This window comes from Syngnathus acus, chromosome 19 (assembly GCF_901709675.1).
Source record: "Syngnathus acus chromosome 19, fSynAcu1.2, whole genome shotgun sequence".
Taxonomy (NCBI): domain Eukaryota; kingdom Metazoa; phylum Chordata; class Actinopteri; order Syngnathiformes; family Syngnathidae; genus Syngnathus; species Syngnathus acus.
This window is the reverse complement of record NC_051103.1, coordinates 4,174,501-4,192,023: the sequence shown is the minus strand read 5'-3', so window position 1 is coordinate 4,192,023 and position 17,523 is coordinate 4,174,501. Positions and strand designations below refer to the sequence as shown.

At 44.3% G+C, this 17,523-nt stretch overlaps 4 protein-coding genes and 1 long non-coding RNA gene across 8 annotated transcripts; 2 read left to right on the top strand and 3 right to left on the bottom strand.

Moving 5' to 3' along the window:
• The first annotated feature begins 232 nt into the window (after positions 1–232).
• LOC119138175 (uncharacterized protein C16orf52 homolog B-like) lies at positions 233–4,747 on the top strand. Of its 2 annotated transcripts, XM_037277997.1 has the most exons (4): positions 233–863; positions 1,524–1,736; positions 2,042–2,136; positions 3,332–4,747. In XM_037277997.1, the coding sequence occupies exons 1-4, from the start codon at positions 758–760 to the stop codon at positions 3,359–3,361; spliced, it is 444 nt and encodes a 147-aa protein (XP_037133892.1). In that variant the 5' UTR covers positions 233–757; the 3' UTR covers positions 3,362–4,747. The 2 variants fall into 2 exon arrangements, with proteins under 2 accessions (XP_037133892.1, XP_037133891.1); XM_037277996.1 differs by lacking the exon at positions 3,332–4,747 and having other exon boundaries at positions 235–863; positions 2,042–2,684.
• LOC119138203 lies at positions 1,391–2,151 on the bottom strand. The gene is made up of 2 exons (XR_005101098.1): positions 2,037–2,151; positions 1,391–1,762 (listed from the first exon to the last, which is right to left on the bottom strand). It is a non-coding gene; the product is annotated as an uncharacterized LOC119138203 (long non-coding RNA).
• birc5a (baculoviral IAP repeat containing 5a) lies at positions 3,585–5,255 on the bottom strand. The gene is made up of 4 exons (XM_037278001.1): positions 5,052–5,255; positions 4,839–4,948; positions 4,502–4,619; positions 3,585–4,419 (listed from the first exon to the last, which is right to left on the bottom strand). Exons 1-4 carry the CDS (start codon positions 5,157–5,159, stop codon positions 4,327–4,329), a joined length of 429 nt encoding a protein of 142 aa, XP_037133896.1. The 5' UTR covers positions 5,160–5,255; the 3' UTR covers positions 3,585–4,326.
• A 482-nt stretch (positions 5,256–5,737) lies between these two features.
• Positions 5,738–10,832, top strand: faap100 (FA core complex associated protein 100). Of its 3 annotated transcripts, XM_037277814.1 has the most exons (11): positions 5,738–5,989; positions 6,171–6,289; positions 6,483–7,312; positions 7,433–7,589; positions 7,706–8,565; positions 8,695–8,810; positions 8,945–9,031; positions 9,189–9,257; positions 10,298–10,341; positions 10,417–10,579; positions 10,664–10,832. In XM_037277814.1, the coding sequence occupies exons 1-9, from the start codon at positions 5,846–5,848 to the stop codon at positions 10,313–10,315; spliced, it is 2,400 nt and encodes a 799-aa protein (XP_037133709.1). In that variant the 5' UTR covers positions 5,738–5,845; the 3' UTR covers positions 10,316–10,341; positions 10,417–10,579; positions 10,664–10,832. The 3 variants fall into 3 exon arrangements, with proteins under 3 accessions (XP_037133709.1, XP_037133708.1, XP_037133707.1); XM_037277813.1 differs by lacking the exons at positions 10,298–10,341; positions 10,417–10,579; positions 10,664–10,832 and having other exon boundaries at positions 7,706–8,561; positions 8,694–8,810; positions 9,189–9,448; XM_037277812.1 differs by lacking the exons at positions 10,298–10,341; positions 10,417–10,579; positions 10,664–10,832 and having other exon boundaries at positions 9,189–9,448.
• Positions 9,511–17,118, bottom strand: fscn2b (fascin actin-bundling protein 2b, retinal). Its single transcript, XM_037277864.1, has 7 exons — positions 16,440–17,118; positions 15,808–15,906; positions 14,917–15,643; positions 11,097–11,253; positions 10,895–11,016; positions 10,650–10,817; positions 9,511–10,571 (listed from the first exon to the last, which is right to left on the bottom strand). The coding sequence occupies exons 2-7, from the start codon at positions 15,898–15,900 to the stop codon at positions 10,366–10,368; spliced, it is 1,473 nt and encodes a 490-aa protein (XP_037133759.1). The 5' UTR covers positions 15,901–15,906; positions 16,440–17,118; the 3' UTR covers positions 9,511–10,365.
• Positions 17,119–17,523: the final 405 nt, after the last annotated feature.

Sequence of the window (17,523 nt, the reverse complement as noted above, 5' to 3'; positions counted from 1 at the left end):
CTGTCCTTTTTACCTTGCGTTCAGTGTTTTATATATTTTATATAGTTTATATAATTCTATGTAATATTTGTTCAGTTTTTTCCCCATTTATAGGAATTGACAGTCAATGCTCACTGTTTTTTTGGGTGTAAATTTTCTCTTTTATTTTGTTTACTCGTTTCATATCAAACGAGATTTGGGGGTACCTGAAGTAGCCGCGGGGCACCTCCTCCCGTATGATATCGCGAGATTTCCCGTTGACAGACGCGAAGAAAGCAAGCTTGCTGGATTTGAGTTTGTTTTTTGCAGCTTGAACGCGTCCTCTTTTCGTAAAAAAACACTGCGTCGTCTAGCTTGAACGTATTTAATTTAATTTAAAAAATAGTAATAGCGACAAAGAAGTGAACTAATATTTTGTTTTTGACAATTCTATAACAAGAGTGTTACGGCGGGCTGCAGGAAAGTCGACTGCATCGATTTGGTGTGATTGCAGAATAATTGTAGCGGCTAACGCATCCACTTTGTGTGACTAATCCAGGCGTCTTGCTGAGGAATATTCGTGGGAAAGTTGCCGGGATGGCGGTACGTGAAAACAGGCGATGAATCCCTCCTCCGAGGGCTGCATGGCAAAATCCTCTGGAGGATTGTTTTGGATGGAGCACTTTCACACTGTGAGATTCAACGCCATGAGCGTGATTCACATCTAGCTGTGGACACTTGAGGTGGGATCGAGCCACAAAGACCGGACCACCAGCACCACCTGTGTGTGTCCACGGACATGGATAAACTGACTGTCATCTCAGGATGTCTCTTCCTCGCTGCAGAAGTCTTCGCCATCGCCAGCATCGCGAATCCGGACTGGATCAGCACCGGAGAGTCAGCCGGTAAGAAATCATCTTGCAAAACTTTTACTACTTCCCACGTCATGGCAGTTTAAAGGAGTCATCTTATGGAAAACTGAGTTTTAAATGATTGTCTCTAGAGTGCATACCCACCCAAGTTGACCAAGTACAGCGCCGCCTAGTTGCGGATAATTGAGGCTATTTATTCACCTAGTTGCTGTTTTATGCTTTTTCCAAAACGCACTAATGCCACAAGATGGTGCCAAAGCGCTCTACGAATTAAAGGTACATTGGTAGCTTAACTTACAAGTGCCTCAGTTTACAAGTTTTTAAAATCAAAAGTACTAGCAGTATCCGTGAGTACTCAGTGACTACTCATATTGGTCTGAAAAATATGGTCTTGAACATCCCTAGAAAAATGTGTATCATGTCTTACACAGTAAATATGACTGTGAAATCACCATCCTTTTTGTTGGCTTAATTATCCGCATATAATTAAGGCGGGAAGTGTTATGAAGGAGAATGTGTGACTTTTAATGAGGTCTCTTGGGAGGGTGAGATCTTCCACCTGGAGGATTCAAGCCATGTGACTCATTTATTTTGGCTAAAGGTGCTCAATGTACACAGAAGAGAAAAAGTAAACTCAATGTTATCAAATGATTAGTAAGTTATCAATGGTAACACTTGTTTTTCCCCATCCAGGCTCTCTGACTGTCGGTCTGGTCCGACAGTGCCAGACCATTCACGGCCGAGATCGGACGTGCATTCCCCCTCACATGCCCCCGGAGTGGGTCACGACCCTTTTCTTCATCATCCTGGGCATCCTCTCGCTGACCGTCACTTGTTGTCTGCTGGTCATGTCCCACTGGCGTCGTGAGGTTGTCCGATATGCACGCTGGATCGCCTTCACAGGACGTAGGTGTCTCGCCGCTTCCTCCCTCCTCAATTGCAATAATGGCCAGTGAAAGACAACGTCAATTTATTTTGTATTGTTGCTTTATTTGTCTTTGTAAATCTGGCAACTTTTTCATTCATATGACCTTTTGAGCTACTTGTGGAAGATGGTGTTAGAATTATGAGATCTTTAGGAAAAAAAAAAATCTTACTGGAAGGGTCTCTGGCCTTAAACAGTGCGCATCGTTCCTCCAATATTTCCCCACAGCAAGTGCGAATCCCTCACGTCTGACAATTCTCACGCTCTCCTCCTTGTCTTACCTCAGTTGTCCTCTTCTGTATGGCCGCCCTCATTTTCCCAATCGGCTTCTACGTCAATGAGGTTGGAGGACAGCCATACAAGCTGCCCAACAACACCGGGGTGGGTTCCTCCTATGTCCTCTTCGTTCTGTCCATATTTTTCACCATCGTGGGCCTGCTGTTTGCTGGGAAGGTTTGCTTACCCGGCTGACGTACTTTACACACGGGAACTCTTGGCCATTTGGTGGCCGAAGATGCAGACTCTTTTCTTTTTTTTTCCTCTTCGTGTCCTCATGGGAGGCTTGGCACAACACTTCTGATACATCCGTCCATCTGTTTGCTCAGAGGGAGTGAGCGTCGTCCTGAAGGAGCGCACATGCAGGGGAATTTTCCAAAGATGGATTTAAATAAGGGCGTATTATCAACCATCTTATGAAGGAACCAGATAACCTCTCTCACCCCGTTTACAAAAACTGGGACAGGTATGATTGTAAAAAGCTGTTGTATGAGCAGCACAATCCAATCTGTAACAAATTCAGTGGCATTTTTGTATTTATTTTCTTGTTTTGTAATTCTTTTTGAGTAAAAAGTAATATATTCCAGTGCATAGCAACCATTAACATGTAGGGATCAAATTGCCTTATAAATGTGCATTTGTTTTGTGCTTTAGTTTAGGATTTGAGTGCACATTTTTCTTTTTTGTCATGGAAACAAATAGCTGAATACAGTGAACTCCCGCTATTTCACGACTAACTAATTACAGTTAAATCATTAAATACAATGTAAAGCATTCAATTCTTCACATTTTTGCTTCAATTCATGGGTATTGTCCTGCCACGTCTGGCCACCTGGGGGCAGTATAATTCAAGCATAGTCGATGTACAGTCACTCTTAATAAAGGATAAAGAATACTATATATGCCTGTGAGCATTGTTATATTATCGGTCTACATGTTCCCCCGCACTTTGTATTCAAATGTCAATTTCTTTAAAAGCGCAAAAGGGTGCGATTGCAAAAGCCGATACCAGGAATATGTGGGGGTTCACTGTGTTACAGAAAAGTTTTTTTTTTTTTTTTTAGTAAACACTTAAATAAATATATTTTCTGTGTCATAATGGATGTGACTCAGGTGTTGTTGTTTTTTAAGTTCAAGCTACAGTGCATTGCACATACTCTTTTACTCTGTATAATATATATGTATTCATTAGGTCCATAAGGTTGAATTGAGTCAGGTTATTGTGTTTTCTGTATCTGTAATGAGGCCAAGCCTCACCACATCCTCACACCTACTCCCCCTCCTCTTTTTGTCTGCACAGGATCTTAAGGTTGCCATGGGAACATCATAGGATATGGCAATAATGTATCTTTATGAAAGGATCCAGCAGCAGGAATCCAGTTGTCTGTGAGTGTGTTGTGTTTGTGTGTGTTAAAGTTCCCGTGTAACGTCGCCGTTCAAAGTTCTCTTTGACGTTGCCCGTGAATGCGACAGACACAAACATGGCTATTTTAAGGCCGGCGAATTGTTTCATGCGAGCGAGCCAAGTGAAGTGAGAGCACATGGAAACAGGATTTATCTTTATCTGCTCGTTTATTTGCTTATTTTCTCAAGCACAGACAAACACACAAAGCCTTTGATTGGGTTTGGCGCGTATGGGGAAAAAGAATGTGAGCGACAGACTTAATGAAATGTGTGCAACAAATGTGTGTCACTTCTTATTGAGAATTAGCAGTATGACATACTCAGTTGCAACCCTGCATTGTGTTTGGAAATGTTGGGAGGACAACAAAATAGGGTAAATATCTCGCATGCATGCTTTCTTCTGTTAAATTATTTCCGAAGTAATTATCTGTCCCCAACTGTGTGCTTGATGCTTCTGATGCCGAGGCAGGTTAGGGTCATGGTTCACCTCAAGTGGGTGAGCTTTGAAATGGCATCTGTTCTGCCAAGTGACTCCACAAGGGGGCGCAATATGTCCTTATGCAATCCTTTTGAAACTGGGATGTTAAATTTACAAGACATCGGTAATCTAATTGAAGCGTTCATTCCATTTACGCTTATATATTTACACAGACATGCTGAACAAAAGAATCTGTTTATATAAAAAAAAAGAACAGATTTTGTAGTAAGAGTGTCAGCATAAACGGGTGAAGCAATAAAAACACATCGGGGGGGAAAAACAGATTTTGTAGTAAAAGAGTGTCAGCATAAACAGAGGTGAAGCAATAAAAATAGGTTGAATGAATGAAGACACACAAAGTGACACAAAAGTCAAAATAGATACAGAAATGAGACACCAGTGTACTCCATTAGCTAATCTTCACTCTGAACTGACTTGATTATTTCTGCTCTTTTCTCACTGGCTGTCTCCTTAAACTTTTGGATGGCCTGGTTACAGGATTTTTTCTGCAAGTGGAAGAAAACATGGCATTAGATACACACATGTTTACATTCATACATTTATAAAATCTCATTTCGAGTAACATACAACTTCAAAAGTGTGCTTCTCCAATTGCAGCTTTAAAATCTCCTCCACGGTCAGATCTTCCACGTTCTTCTTCAGGGCAATGAAGTGACATGAAGGTGAATGGGATTTGTGCTCCTTCCTGTCAAATGGAGACACAATTAAGCAGTTAAGGAAGCAATCTTAAACATTGAAGGTACTTTTAGACAAAGTGTTTGTACATTGTGTTGTTTTGTACATGTTGCTGCTTTTAAACACTTGGATTGCAAACTTGCATGGCTCACGTATTTTGCTGTGTAAGAGCAGAGTACCAAAAAGCTGCTGAGGTGTGGAGAGCAATATAGCAATGTATACATCTTACTCTGGGTCATCATCGGGCTCCCAGCCTTCCAACTCTTTAAGGCAAAAGAAACACATGGCGACATCTGGGCTGTTATCCGAAGGCGTATGTATGAAACCAGCCTTTGCCATCTGTGGAAACGCATGATTAACACATTTGATTACATTTTTGTTTTAAACTTGTTGCTATTCAACAGCTACGTGGTTAGCTCAGGGCTCAACAACAAATACTCACGTTTTCCGGCGTGCAAGCGCAGTCTTTGTCGAATGGCCACCCCTCAAATGTCTGCAGCCTATTCTCGTAAATGTACATTTTAAAGATATCGTTGTGAAACGGCTCCATTTTACGTAGCTTTGCGATTTTTGGGGGGGTGAATATATTTTTCGCCACTAAGGTTTTCAAATCCCAGTCCTTTAAAAGTACGCGTTTTGATTGGATGATGCTTTCTTTTTCTTCAAGGTGTAAAAACAGACGCGCATTATGATTATTGCCACCTAGTGGTCAATCTGCTTCGAGTTGAACCAAAGCATTTTATGCAACATTATATGTAGTAGTTTGAGGGGAAAAAAGTATTTTGACATTATTTTGGATTAATTTTAATTATTACCTTTATTGACAACAGACATATTTCCTGTTGTTCTTAAAGTGATCCATAAATAGAACTGAGTTCCGTTGTTTGGTATCAGGTCAAATTCCAGAGGGAAATGTTTATATACGCTCTGAGCTTTTGCAACAAGCAAAATTGTAGTATTATTAGGCCGTATCAAAATTAATGTAAACGACGTTCTTTGGCGTAATGTTAACGACTATCCAGTCGGTGGCAGTAATGAGTCGAACTGCTATTTACCAACTGACATTAAACACCAGAGAAAGAATGTTCTCAACTGCTATTGGTCAGAATTCGACGCGCGAAATCATCCTGTGTCGACAACCCGGACATAATCGACGTCAAATTTTCTAAATATATTAATTGCAAATCGTGAATTGTGTCTAATTCCACCCACGTTTAATTTTCTCGAGTTGCGGTGATGCAAGGCAGGTGCGCAGTTGACACGCTGACAGAGTTTGGCTTTTCTTCAGCGTCAAGCACCCTGAGAGTGGGCTCCCATGTATTCCTTTGCACTGGAAGCGACGAGGTTTATGTATACAACTACCAAGACAGACAATTGAAGGCAAGTTTAGGATGTGTTTTCATAATTTCTCAAATTCTAGAGGACATTTTATCCCACAATAATGCCACAGTTTTGGGGGGCAAGCAGTGATAACGGGTCACTGTTAAAAATGACCCATAGAAATTGAATCGGCTCAATCGATACAATCACCCAGCCCCCGCTAATAATTCAATTCCTCCAGGTGGTCTTCATCTTTCCTGGCCCTGTGAGAGACCTGGTATTGAATGAAGACAAGCAGACCCTCTATGTGGCCTGCTGCAGTGGAGTTTATGGAATCTCTTTCTCATCTTTCCCCTCCAGGTGAGAACTTTTTTTTCCATATATCACTGGCCTGCACACTACTACAACTGCTGTTTATTGATAATCATCTTTACAAGCGGAAGGGTGCAAGACAATATTCATGAAACGTCATGGATGTAATTATGGTTGCGTGGAAAAGGGAATAACATTTGGGAAATACTGCCCTAATGCAAGTGATTTCTGTTCACCTCAGGGTTCAAAGCTTGGAAGCATCCTCTACTGTGCCTCGTGTTAATGTATCCCCCAAGCAACTTGTTATCAGAGAAGATGGAGTATTAGCCCTACTCGTGATCAACTCTGTGCTGCTGAACCTCAAGCGGACAAAAACATCCTGGCTGTTGACGCGCTACAAAATAGCTGAAGTGTCAAAATTCAGTGGCTATGAAACACTTGGTTCATTTAAAGTGCCATTGATATCAGACTCAGATGAGTCCGGCGAAATGAGGCCAGTGCTGATTTGTGTCCACTCTGCAGATTCACCATCCTCGTCGAGCTTACCGAGTGGTCACGTCTCCCTCGAGCCGGTCCTCTTCAAACTCCTATTCGGGATTGACGCTTCCCTAGCCAAATCACCGGTTGTTTTCTGCGGTCTGCCGGACGGCCGTCTGTGTTTTGCCGCTCATCGTGTTCCAGGATCACAGCTCAGAGTCCTCCACAGCCTCGAGCAGCCTGTGGTGTTTGTCGGTTCACCTACCGGGACCCGACCAGAACCGGTAGGCTGTTTGGTGGCACTGGGTGAACAAGGCAAATTTGTGCTTGTCACATCCAAACGAGCAGGACGGGAAGGAGGAGGCGTCAGAACTGCTTTTACCGAGGTGTGTGTTCCTGGACCTGTGGTGTGTGCCTGCCTTGATAGTTGCTGCCTTTACTACAGCACTGGTTCAGACTTGCTGGGTCTGGATCTGTCACTCGCTTTCACTGAAGAAGCAGGATTGCAAAAAGGAGCTGCCGCCTTTCCGAATGTCATCAGTTTAAATGTGTGTAAGGTCGTAGCCTTGACCGGACATGCAAAGAACGCTGAAGGTAAGAAAACTCAGAGTCATGGAATTTTGACATGGAATCACTAAGAACCAAAGGTAAAAATAAATTCAGTTCTGATGTTGTGACTCAAAAGTGCATTTATGTCAAATATTTCTGTATCAGGTCAAGTTCAGCTGCTAGGACTGTCCTGCAGGGGGCAGCTCCGAAATATTAGTTTGCCTGTCGGATTGCAAGATGGCGGATCATCCCATCTTCCCTCGTCGCACGTTGGCCGTAGCATCAAAGATGTCCTGTCAGCTATTGGAAATGTTTCTAGAAGGTATGGATTTTCCACATTGCTGCCGTGGCATTGAGCCAAATTTTAACATGCTGGGGAAAAAAAAAAAAAAATCAAATGTGTCATTAAAAATTCAGTTAACTTATTTTTCCTTTTAGAGCATCAGTGCTGAAAGCATCAATCAAATCCAGAAACCAAACCCTGAAAAAGCTGAATCAGGTGCTCAACATCAGCTTCTTATTGAAAGCTGGAGCAGACAGTGGGACGCTTCCAATCCAATGTCACGCCACTACCAGCTGGATCACTTTGCTTCAAAAAGACTCTTTGAATTTGAAATGCATCCTGGAAAATGGAAGTTGTCATATTCTGGAGCAAGGATGGACATTAAACATCACCGCATCTTCCCTGTGCAATTCCACCAATGAGGAAAGCTCTTCTACACATTATTCATTCCCTCTTCAGAATGTTCAACCATGCGAGAAACTGGAGATTTCCCTGCCATTGGCGACTGCAGAAGACTCATTGTTACCTTGTAGCGTCTCCTTCTCCCTCACTTTCTCCCTCTCAGACCTCCTTGAAGAGGAAGCAGCGACGCCACTTCCAGATGGCGGTCTTGTCAGTTTACCGTTGAACACGCTGGTGGTGGATTGCTTGCACGCTCTGAGGGTGGTCGGTCCGTCAAAGCGAAACGTTGCATCTCGACCATACGACGTCACCACGGCGGACCCCATCTGGGCGCTTTTAAAATCACGCCGTGGCGAAGAATGGAATGCGGGGAAGCATCAGCATTCTATGACGATTAAGGTGTCGTCGCAGTTACTAAGGAACGTGTTGAAACCTCCAGAGGGGAGATCAAAAGGGATACCTTCAAACGTGTGTGTCACGCTGCTGGACTGGCTTCTCTGTGAAGGCCACGGTGGTGTGAAGATGCAAGGAGACAAGATGGCCATCGACAGCTCTGTCGTCCACGCTCGAGCACCAAACGGGCACACAATAAAGCTGACGGCTAAAGAGGTCACATGCACATTTTGTTGCTTTAATATTGCAAAAGGCATTTTATCTGATTTGTGTTCTGACCCCGAATTATTCTTTTAGCCTGGAAAAATGCCAGTTGCATGCCTGATGGGCTTTGGCTTTCTCATCCAGGTTGCAGAGGACGGTGCGGTGGAGAAGGAGTCCCTGGCCATCGTGGAGCTTCAGGTCGAGAGCTGCTCATTGGGAGCTGTGTGTGGAATGCATCATGCAGTCTTGCGGAGAATACAGGTTACAAATGCACCTTTGCATTTTGGACCGAATGCAGGAAGTAGAAATCTAATGAGTGGCCCAAAAAAAAAAAAAAAATTCTGAGTATATTTTGCTGCCTTTCAGAATCAACATCTCTTTTGCCTTTGATACAGAATTTGTTGCAGAGGGTGCCTGAAAGGCCTTCTTCCACAATCAGAATGCAGAATTTACGTATGAGAGAAGCCCTACAGTGCGCTGAGGTAAGATTTCAATAAATTGTTCATAAAATAAAAAAACTGCAAAAACTCACTTCCCAAATTATTTGTAATCATAGTTACTAAATGTTTTACCGTAACGTTCATCACTAAACATTTTACTCATAAATACAAGATCTGTTTTTGTCCATCTGATTGTCAGAAAATGTTGCAGCAGCTCCGGCAAAGTCGAGTCTCCTGCAATTTTGGTGAAGGCATGTCCACGAGCAAGGTGACGTCATGTCTTCTCAGTGTGTATGAAGCACTCAGAGAAAATGAAAATTCTCTGCTTATTATTTAACAACTACCCAAGTATACTGTCTACATATATTGTAATTGGGCATATGAATCATTTGACAGCAATAAAGTGTGTCTTCTGATAACTGTGAAAGAACTTCCATAAAGAAATCCTGCTAAAAATAACTTTTAACAAATGAGACGCAATTTAAAAAAAAAAAAATATATATATATATATATATATATATATATATAATAATAAAAAAAGAGACCACACTTAAACGATGATCTCTGGTGACTCATACATCAATATTCCGTTAGGGGGCAGCATATTACTGTCAAATGTGTTTATCCAGGCAAAGTCAGCAAAAACATGTTTGTAGTAAATAAATAAATGAAGAGATTGAGACATCACACAAAAAGCTTTGATCATAAATTAGAAAAAGAAAGAAAAGTGCAGTATTGTCTTCATTGCAAAAGGAAAAACCAAGCATAGGAAATGATCATTGCACTTTGTCATCGGTAATCATAACACTGGTTTGAGTTGATTAAAATCCAACAGGTACAAGTGAACTGTAGGAACGTGCTATAGTTTCACCACAATTTCTAGTCAAATATCCATCGCTACTTTGTCCACATTCCCACCAAGGGAAGAAAGAAAAAGCTGTGATTATTTAATGTAGTGGGAATGAGTGTTAATTACAGTCCAGTAGAATCTACTCTTTCTCGAAACCTGATCTCATGTGCTAATAAACTCCGTGGGCCACTTGTACCACACTAATGAGGACTCTGTCTAAAAGGTGACCTCCATTTTCCCTTGACAGTCCCTGTGTCTTTCTCAAATGACCCCCCACGAGCGGGAGGTGTCATTACACTTTCCTTGAAGAAACAGCGAGCGGGGAAATAGACTGCTTGCTCTAAAAAATATGCTAAAGGTTCCATCATGATGTGAGGCATTTGAAAACCTGCTAATTGGAATAAATCATAAGGGCCTCCATCCATCCTCCATCTTGTACCTCAAACTTCAATTTCTAGGCACTGCCGTCTCCATGACAACAGAACCAACAGCGAGGTCACAGGTACGTTTTCTCCCCCCTTTTTTATTAATACTCCCACAAAGCCGAGCTGTTCAAGCTGAGTCCGTCTGCTTTCAGCGTGCCTCCCTGGTCGCCGCGCAGATAGTGGCCGCTCCTGCTGCGAATGGCGAGGCGGCCGCGCTCCGGGAGTTCCACGCCGAAATCTTCGGGCACTTCACCGTCCGAGCACACCAGCCCGCTACTGTTGACGTACCAGAAGCGACCGGTCGCACCTGCCGGGGTAAAAACGATGCATTACAGCACAGAATGATGGCCAACCATTTCATTTAAACCCAATTTGGCGTGCTGACCTTTAATATGGTAGGCCCCGTTGCTGAATTGCAGACTGAAGATGTCGTAAACAGATCTGCTCGCATCCAAAGTGTTGGAGTTCTTGTGGTGGCAGATGAAACCATTCTCACCTCGGAGGATCAACGTGGGCCGGTTGGTTAGTTTCAAACTCAGCTGTTCGTCCTCCCCTGACAAAAAAAAAACAGCGAATTTACTCAAAGACATAAATCTGAGATGAGATTTTGTAGCGAATTTAAAATCTCACCTATAGAATCACTGACAGCTAGCAACTGTCCATTCTTCTTGGTGCAGATATATTTACCATTGTTTGCTTTTAATGCTATCTTGTGACCAATCCACTCCATTGCAAACATGGTGTTAGCTGAACTGCATAAAATAAGAAATATAATTTTCTTATTTAAAAAGCCCACTGATTGAACTTAATAAAGAATGAGCACACCACTCACACTTGCGTGGCTGTACTCTGGATGCCTCCGTGGTCCACCAGGGCCCAGTAGTTGCCACGGCTGGTTCGAAAAGTACACTTGTTGCTCTCCTTGTCCATCTCCATCTGAAACGTCTCCGTATCCGTCTCGTCTTCCTGGTTGGCGGCGAGGCTTACGCCTGGGAAAGAAAAAGCAAAGTTCCCGTTTAGTGATCAGAGCAGAGAGTAATGCGACAAGTCACATGACCACGAGACAGACAGATTGTGCAGGTTTTAATTAGATGCATTGCGCAATATCCCCCATGAATATTACTAAGCTCTTAACAACAATCCGCTTATCTCTCTCTTCTTTCTGGTCATCCTTCTCTAATAATCTCTGTAGCTCCTCACCCCTGACCCCCCCCTCCCTCACCCCAACCCCCACCTTTGCCCCACCTTTGGGGCCTGCCTATCTGCCCTCTTTCACAGCTGGGTTTCGGATATAATCAGCTTTCGAGTGCTGCCCGTCTAGCCCCTCAATCTCCTCAATAAAAGAATCAAGCAAAAAAAAACAGGAAGAGCGCTGGATTTATAGGTCCACACTTAGCAGGATGTGCAGATAATTGGCAACGCCACTCAACTCTCAAGAAAGCGATGATCAAATGTAGGCAGAACAAAAATGAAAGTGCATTTATGTTAATAAGCTAATTTAGGAAAGGAAAGAAGGGCTTTTCCAAAGCCTGAAAGCTTATATTATGTATAAATGTATTACTTGTATTCAGAGGCGAGATTTGATTTAAGAGGCAAAAAAAAACCAAAAAACTGGTTGCTATTTGAAAAATGTTGACCTTGGACATTTTTAAACTAAAATAGTTTTGAGTGAAGAAAACCACCATGTGCCTTGGCTCAGTAAAGGTAAAGAACACTGCTGTATTTTCTCAGCACCATCACGCAATCTATAAAGACAATATGGATGCAAATGGAGATGAATCTAATATGCCATACTATCACATCTCCCTTATTATTTCAGCAGATTGCATTTATTTTCTGATTTTTATTTATTTTCTCTCCCCTAGGTGGATTTTGATTTCAATTACATGTGGAAGAGAGACAAGTGAGAGTGTGACGACACGCGACAGAGATGTCACGCCCGCTCTCTGAGCTACCTGGACACGTTAATGCCCATCTTATTAACTCGTGATGAATCAGGCATCAGTGGGGGAGTTCGTGTGCAGGCGTGACTCATCATTGATATGAGGTACGTATGTCTGAAGCAGAGTGGCGGCCATGCCAGGTAGAAGGGGGGGGGGGGGGGTTACTTTCATATAGTCTCCTCCATCCTGAGTCAATGTCATGCTTTGTCTACCTATTCCATGTGTCCATTTCACACTAATTCAACCCAGAAATGATCCTCCGTCAGGGCTCAGCTGGACCTCGCAGCCGGTATGCCGTCAATGGACGGGAGGACTGAGGAGGAAAGAGATTGGATACGCTGAAATCTGAGGAACCAATCTGAAAAATATCAAAAGCTGTGCTGATGGCCATCGCAAGGTTTGCTCAAGCATACACAAGAAGAAGAAGGCCTCGCCGTCGCAGCCGCGATCGGCTTTCAGGTACGTAAGTTCACTTTCCTTGTTTACAATCGGGCCCTCGGATAGAATCTTAGCATGCTCCTCCGTTTTGGGACGCCGCCCCAGAACGGTCTTGTCCTACCTGCAGTCTGAAAGTGGAGCAGGCCCAACTAATCCATCAGCTCTGCCATTTATTATTAATGGCAAGCTGATGCCACTAACCCCCCCCCCCCCCCCTGCCTCTCTTTATTTCTTCTTTCCCCCAATCTACTATCCTGCTCTTCTGCATTTGGGCTTGCTTTTCATGTTGCTCCTTTCAGTTCCACTTTCTTCCTTGGGTCCGTGTGAGCATTTGGATGGAAAAATAATCTTTTGCTCAGGCAACACGATAAGCGTAAAAAGCCAAAATGAATAAATAATGAAAGACTTTATTGTCATTATCTTCAGCATCTCTCATCTTAATAACATCAAAAGCCTCTTTGATTACTGGACTCGCTGAGTCCATTAGTAACAAGAAGGCGCGCAAAGTGAGGTCCGGTGACTGACTGCGGTTCTTAAGAATCCCCAAACATGTCTACTCCCTTGTCCGCTTTCCCTTTCACCTCCGTCTCCTTTTATCATTTCGTCGAGCAGCAGACGTACGCTTCTCCGCTTCTCTCCACTAACTCAACAATTCCTTGTGGCAAATGAGTAAGACGCATCATAACCCATTTTTGACATGCGTTTGGGAGATTTTGGTTCAAGCCTGGATTTATATCCAGTGCAGGAGGTTTCATGCTAGCATCGGTTGAAGTCGTAACTGTATTTCCATTTGCGTTATGGATTGTGTTCCACCTGACTGTATTGTTAAACGAATACCGCTATGGGCAAATATTTATTTGCAATGCAGTGTGGGGGGGGGGGAACTTGCGCTCAAGGGCCACATTTGATATGGTTGGATGGACATTCATAGATGAAGGTAAATAAAATAGAATATTAATACATATTTATATTTCCGTACTCTCTGTAGCGTAAATGCATTGCCTACTGCTGATCTAATATACTTTTTTCTATTTTTTTTTTGCTGCTGACCCCTTCATGAGCATTTTCCGTCATATTCCGCCGTATTGTTAGGGAGTCAGCGGTCAGTGGGTTAGGTTAGATTCGGTGACTCAAGAAGCTTTTGACCAAAGGGAGGGCGGGGGCTTGTGTTTCTGAAAGCAGACGCTCTCTTTACCTTCCAGGAACAGGGGACTAACTTCATTAATAATTCAACACACTTCACCCCCCACCCACTCGCCACAGCGGGACATTATGTTAGTGTGTGCGGGCCTGTGTGATTGCGAAAGATGAAGCTTTTGTTTGTGCGAGGAAAACCTACTGTAGGCATGATGCAAGGATGGAAATTTACACCCAATGTGCAGAGAGAGCTGCGGCGGACTCTCTCGCCATTTCCAGTCCTTCCCTTCAGCCAATCAATCTTAACGCGCTCCCGGTCATTTGGTTTCTGTCGGCAGCCCCCCCTTCGCTAACAATGAACGGGGGCCAGATTGGGTTTCAGCAAGCCGGGGTGGAGTAACACGAGCCCGCAGACAAGAATCTGCAGCCAGTGGCTCAGCATGCTGACAGTATGCTAATCCATCCCCAATCAGACCAGCGCGTGCCTTTCAACCCTCAGCAACCAAACACTTAGCGAGCACTTGTAGCGCACTTCTACTTGGGTGTAAAATGAGCCCCGCAATCGCAATCTTGAGTTTTGCACACGCATGAAAGAAACGCGGCCTTGTTTGGGACGAGAATGGACTTTGAAGCTGATGCGGAGCAGCTGTAATCCATCAACGGTGCGCTGCGCTGCCATGTCCGCCCTCGCGCTGATCAAATAACCCCACTTCAACTGCCCTGTGACAAGACCAAAGCGTAAATACATAATGCAATATCAACACAATTCTGCCACGCGCAATATAGGTTACAAGCAGCTGTTTCAAAAGGCCCAGCAGGAAAAAAAAAAAAAAAAAAAGCAAAGCGCGTTAACAGCATTAGCCAACAACGCCACTACAGGGAAAGCCAGACTTTTTTTTTTTCTTCTTCTAAAAAAAATAAAGTACATTTCTATGATTGATTAAAGGACTCGGAAAACAATGCTGTGCTTTCACACCTCGGAACAACACAATTAGACGTCGCATGTGTCAGAGTTTCATTCATTCTAGTATCACGGTGACCGCACACACATTCACGATTGGCAACTTCACCTTTTCATGTCCAAGTGATACGTCTCGACTAAGAGGCTTTGTATGTAAGGGGTGCTTTACCTACCTTGCCTCATGGAGACGTGTTTCCCATTGGCTGCCGTCAGAACCACTTGCGGTTGGCTCTCCTCCAGGTCAAATAGTTCATCTTTGCCCGGTTTGGAACAGCGGCCGGACCTCAAGGTGCCGCTGGGGCCCATGGGAGACAAATACTTCCCCTCACAGTCTTTGAAAGCCAACTTTCCACATTTGAGCTCCAGCGTGTACGTAGTGGTCCTGCCGCTTTGCTTCACCAGCTTCCCATCATTGCTGAGGAAGCGGCCGTCGCAGGTCTTCAGGCAGTACTTGCCGCTCTGGTAGACGAGGGTCAGGATTGCGGCCACCCCCCAGGGAATGTTCATATCCACCGAGATCTCGCCGTCCTCCGCCAAGAGATGGGCGTAGCGCTTGCGGGCCACCGACAACAAGTTGGCCTGCGGGTGCAGAGCCAGGTGCAGCACCCACAGTTCGGCGTCTGTGACACCTTGAGCGAAGCAGGACAGGTAGTCCCTGGAGCCGCCGAAGAAGCGGAGGTGCTGCTCGGATTGAAGAGCCCAGCGACCGTCCGACTGGGCCGCGATGAGGAAACGGCATTCCGAGTGGCGGCCCTCCGCCTCGCAGCTCACCTTGCCGTCCTTGTCGGAGGCCAGGTAGCGCCCGAGGTGGCTACGCAGGTACACCACCCTGGTGTCCTGAGACTCCTGCTCCAGAATCCAGATCTGCTTCTTCTTCATGCTTGGAGCTGAAGCATTGAGCTGACAGACAAAGATAGCAAAGTGTTAGGCGGCACCTGTCATGTTTTCAGGATGGTCCAATTCGATTGCCTTTAGCCATGTCGCCTAGTGAATGATTGGACTTTTGATTATTATTTGTATTCAATTAATTAATTCAGCAATTAATTGGATTTTTTTTCCCCAACCTTAAAGCCAAATCTCTCAGCTGTGAGGTAGCAGCCTTCGTGGTTGATCAGACCAAACCGAAGCGTCAAAGCATGATTCCCATTGGACGGCATCTCGACCTACAATCAAAAACACAAGATAGATTATATAAACTTTCTCCAAACTGTTTCCACAAAGCTGAACGCATAAAAGTTGTGGCCAGCAGCGTTCATGCCGCTTGTTCCCAATTTTCTTTGCCCTTTGTTTGCCGCACTTGTCTAACTTCAAATAATTCTTTCAATCCGTAGTGGGAGAGAAAACTAAAATTCCATTTTATAAATTAATGGAAGTTGTTACAGTTAATTGCAGCGCTGACAAGGTAGATTTCCTCCATCCGACAAAATTACCAATGACTCATGCTGTTGTGGGAGAATTAGCATTTAATTTAGATTTATTCCTTTCTTTGTAGCACTCTGCTAAATCAACAGGGGCTGGGGGGAAAAAAAACGAATAGAGGTGATGTCATGGGGAGTGATGAAATGCAAACATGACTAAGACAGGAAATCAATTCATTAAGGTACAGCGTCGAAAGCACTCCAGAGACCGCCAAATTCCGACCCCCACCCATGGCTTTCGCGATAGTTTTCCAGCCGCAGCCTCCTAATTTACTTACTGTGGTTTTGTGGCTTCCTCGCTGCTGTTTCTTCAGCTCTAATTCCGGCTCCCAGATTTAAGAGTCTTCTTTCACCAAATGACCTGTTGTAATTCCTGCTTTGGTTTTCCACCTTCCCTCCCAGCCTCCACTTGCCTAATCAGGTTAGTCGCGGCGAAGGCTTGAGTCAAGCCCCTCGGCGGAGAGCCTGTCGTCGGTCTCTTGTGCCGCGTGGACTCATTTTGCTCTCGACCGCTTATCTCCTCATCTTCAGCGTGCCGCCTCCCCCTCTCGCCTGTTGAACCCGTCCAGCTTTTTTGACTGCTTCACTCCGAAGCTTCATTTGCTCGTCGTCTTCTGCTCATTTTCTGAACTTGAGCTTGGTCTACCAGGTTCTTTAAGTGTGACCAAGAGGGAAGAACATCCTCAACCATCCAAGTACTCCTTTTTCTCCAATCATAAGGTGTCCATCACAAAAGGATGCCTGCCTTTGTCACCTTTCCCATCTCGCTATGCTTTGACTCCTCTGCTCTTTTTCGCAACTTTTGCTCTGTTCTTTACTCTCTGGCACATGAAGACAAGTCACAGGCTGATAGTAACCAGAGCACTCCTTGTGCCTGCTCTTCTCCAGCTCCCCTTACCCTCTAACACAGAGGCTTTAGTTACACACCTTCTCTGATTGCACACTCCCTGGATCAGTTCTAATAGGACCAAGTAGCAGACTTTTGTGTACCCCTCCAACTCCCACCCTATGCGCGTGCTTGTGTGTTAGTGCGTGTAATCAGCTTCTCCAATCAGCCGATTGTTAGACTTCTTCGTCGGGTAAACAACCGTGTCTCTTCCCAAAACCTTTTAATCCTCAACCCAATCATCTCAACGTGGCTAATCTACCGCCGATGCCTCACCCGACGATTTGGCGACGCACATTTGCACGCACCATAGAAACGCCTATGTGAAGTCAGTAAACACCGACCGCCCCAAGATTCAGGCAAGATTGGAACCCAAAACATCAGAACAGCGAGCCAGGCATGCTAACCACTAGGCTGCATGGCAACCGCAATTAATGAGGAAAACAGATGATACATTTGAATGCATTGAATCCTCC

Excerpts from the sequence above, each read along its gene's own strand:
- birc5a (XM_037278001.1), bottom strand. The coding sequence starts at position 5,159 with ATGGAGCCGTTTCACAACGATATCTTTAAAATGTACATTTACGAGAAT. Across the intron at positions 4,620-4,838 it reads GAGCCCGATGATGACCCAGA|GAAGGAGCACAAATCCCATT; the intron begins GTAAGATGTATA and ends TCCATTTGACAG. Across the intron at positions 4,420-4,501 it reads AGAAGCACACTTTTGAAGTT|AAAAAATCCTGTAACCAGGC; the intron begins GTATGTTACTCG and ends TTCCACTTGCAG.
- faap100 (XM_037277812.1), top strand. The coding sequence starts at position 5,846 with ATGCAAGGCAGGTGCGCAGTTGACACGCTGACAGAGTTTGGCTTTTCT. Across the intron at positions 5,990-6,170 it reads ACCAAGACAGACAATTGAAG|GTGGTCTTCATCTTTCCTGG; the intron begins GCAAGTTTAGGA and ends CAATTCCTCCAG. Across the intron at positions 6,290-6,482 it reads TTCTCATCTTTCCCCTCCAG|GGTTCAAAGCTTGGAAGCAT; the intron begins GTGAGAACTTTT and ends TGTTCACCTCAG.
- LOC119138175 (XM_037277996.1), top strand. The coding sequence starts at position 758 with ATGGATAAACTGACTGTCATCTCAGGATGTCTCTTCCTCGCTGCAGAA. Across the intron at positions 864-1,523 it reads CAGCACCGGAGAGTCAGCCG|GCTCTCTGACTGTCGGTCTG; the intron begins GTAAGAAATCAT and ends TTCCCCATCCAG. Across the intron at positions 1,737-2,041 it reads CTGGATCGCCTTCACAGGAC|TTGTCCTCTTCTGTATGGCC; the intron begins GTAGGTGTCTCG and ends GTCTTACCTCAG.
- fscn2b (XM_037277864.1), bottom strand. The coding sequence starts at position 15,900 with ATGCCGTCCAATGGGAATCATGCTTTGACGCTTCGGTTTGGTCTGATC. Across the intron at positions 11,254-14,916 it reads ACACGTCTCCATGAGGCAAG|GCGTAAGCCTCGCCGCCAAC; the intron begins GTAGGTAAAGCA and ends TTTCTTTCCCAG. Across the intron at positions 10,572-10,649 it reads CGGGGCCTACCATATTAAAG|GTGCGACCGGTCGCTTCTGG; the intron begins GTCAGCACGCCA and ends TTACCCCGGCAG.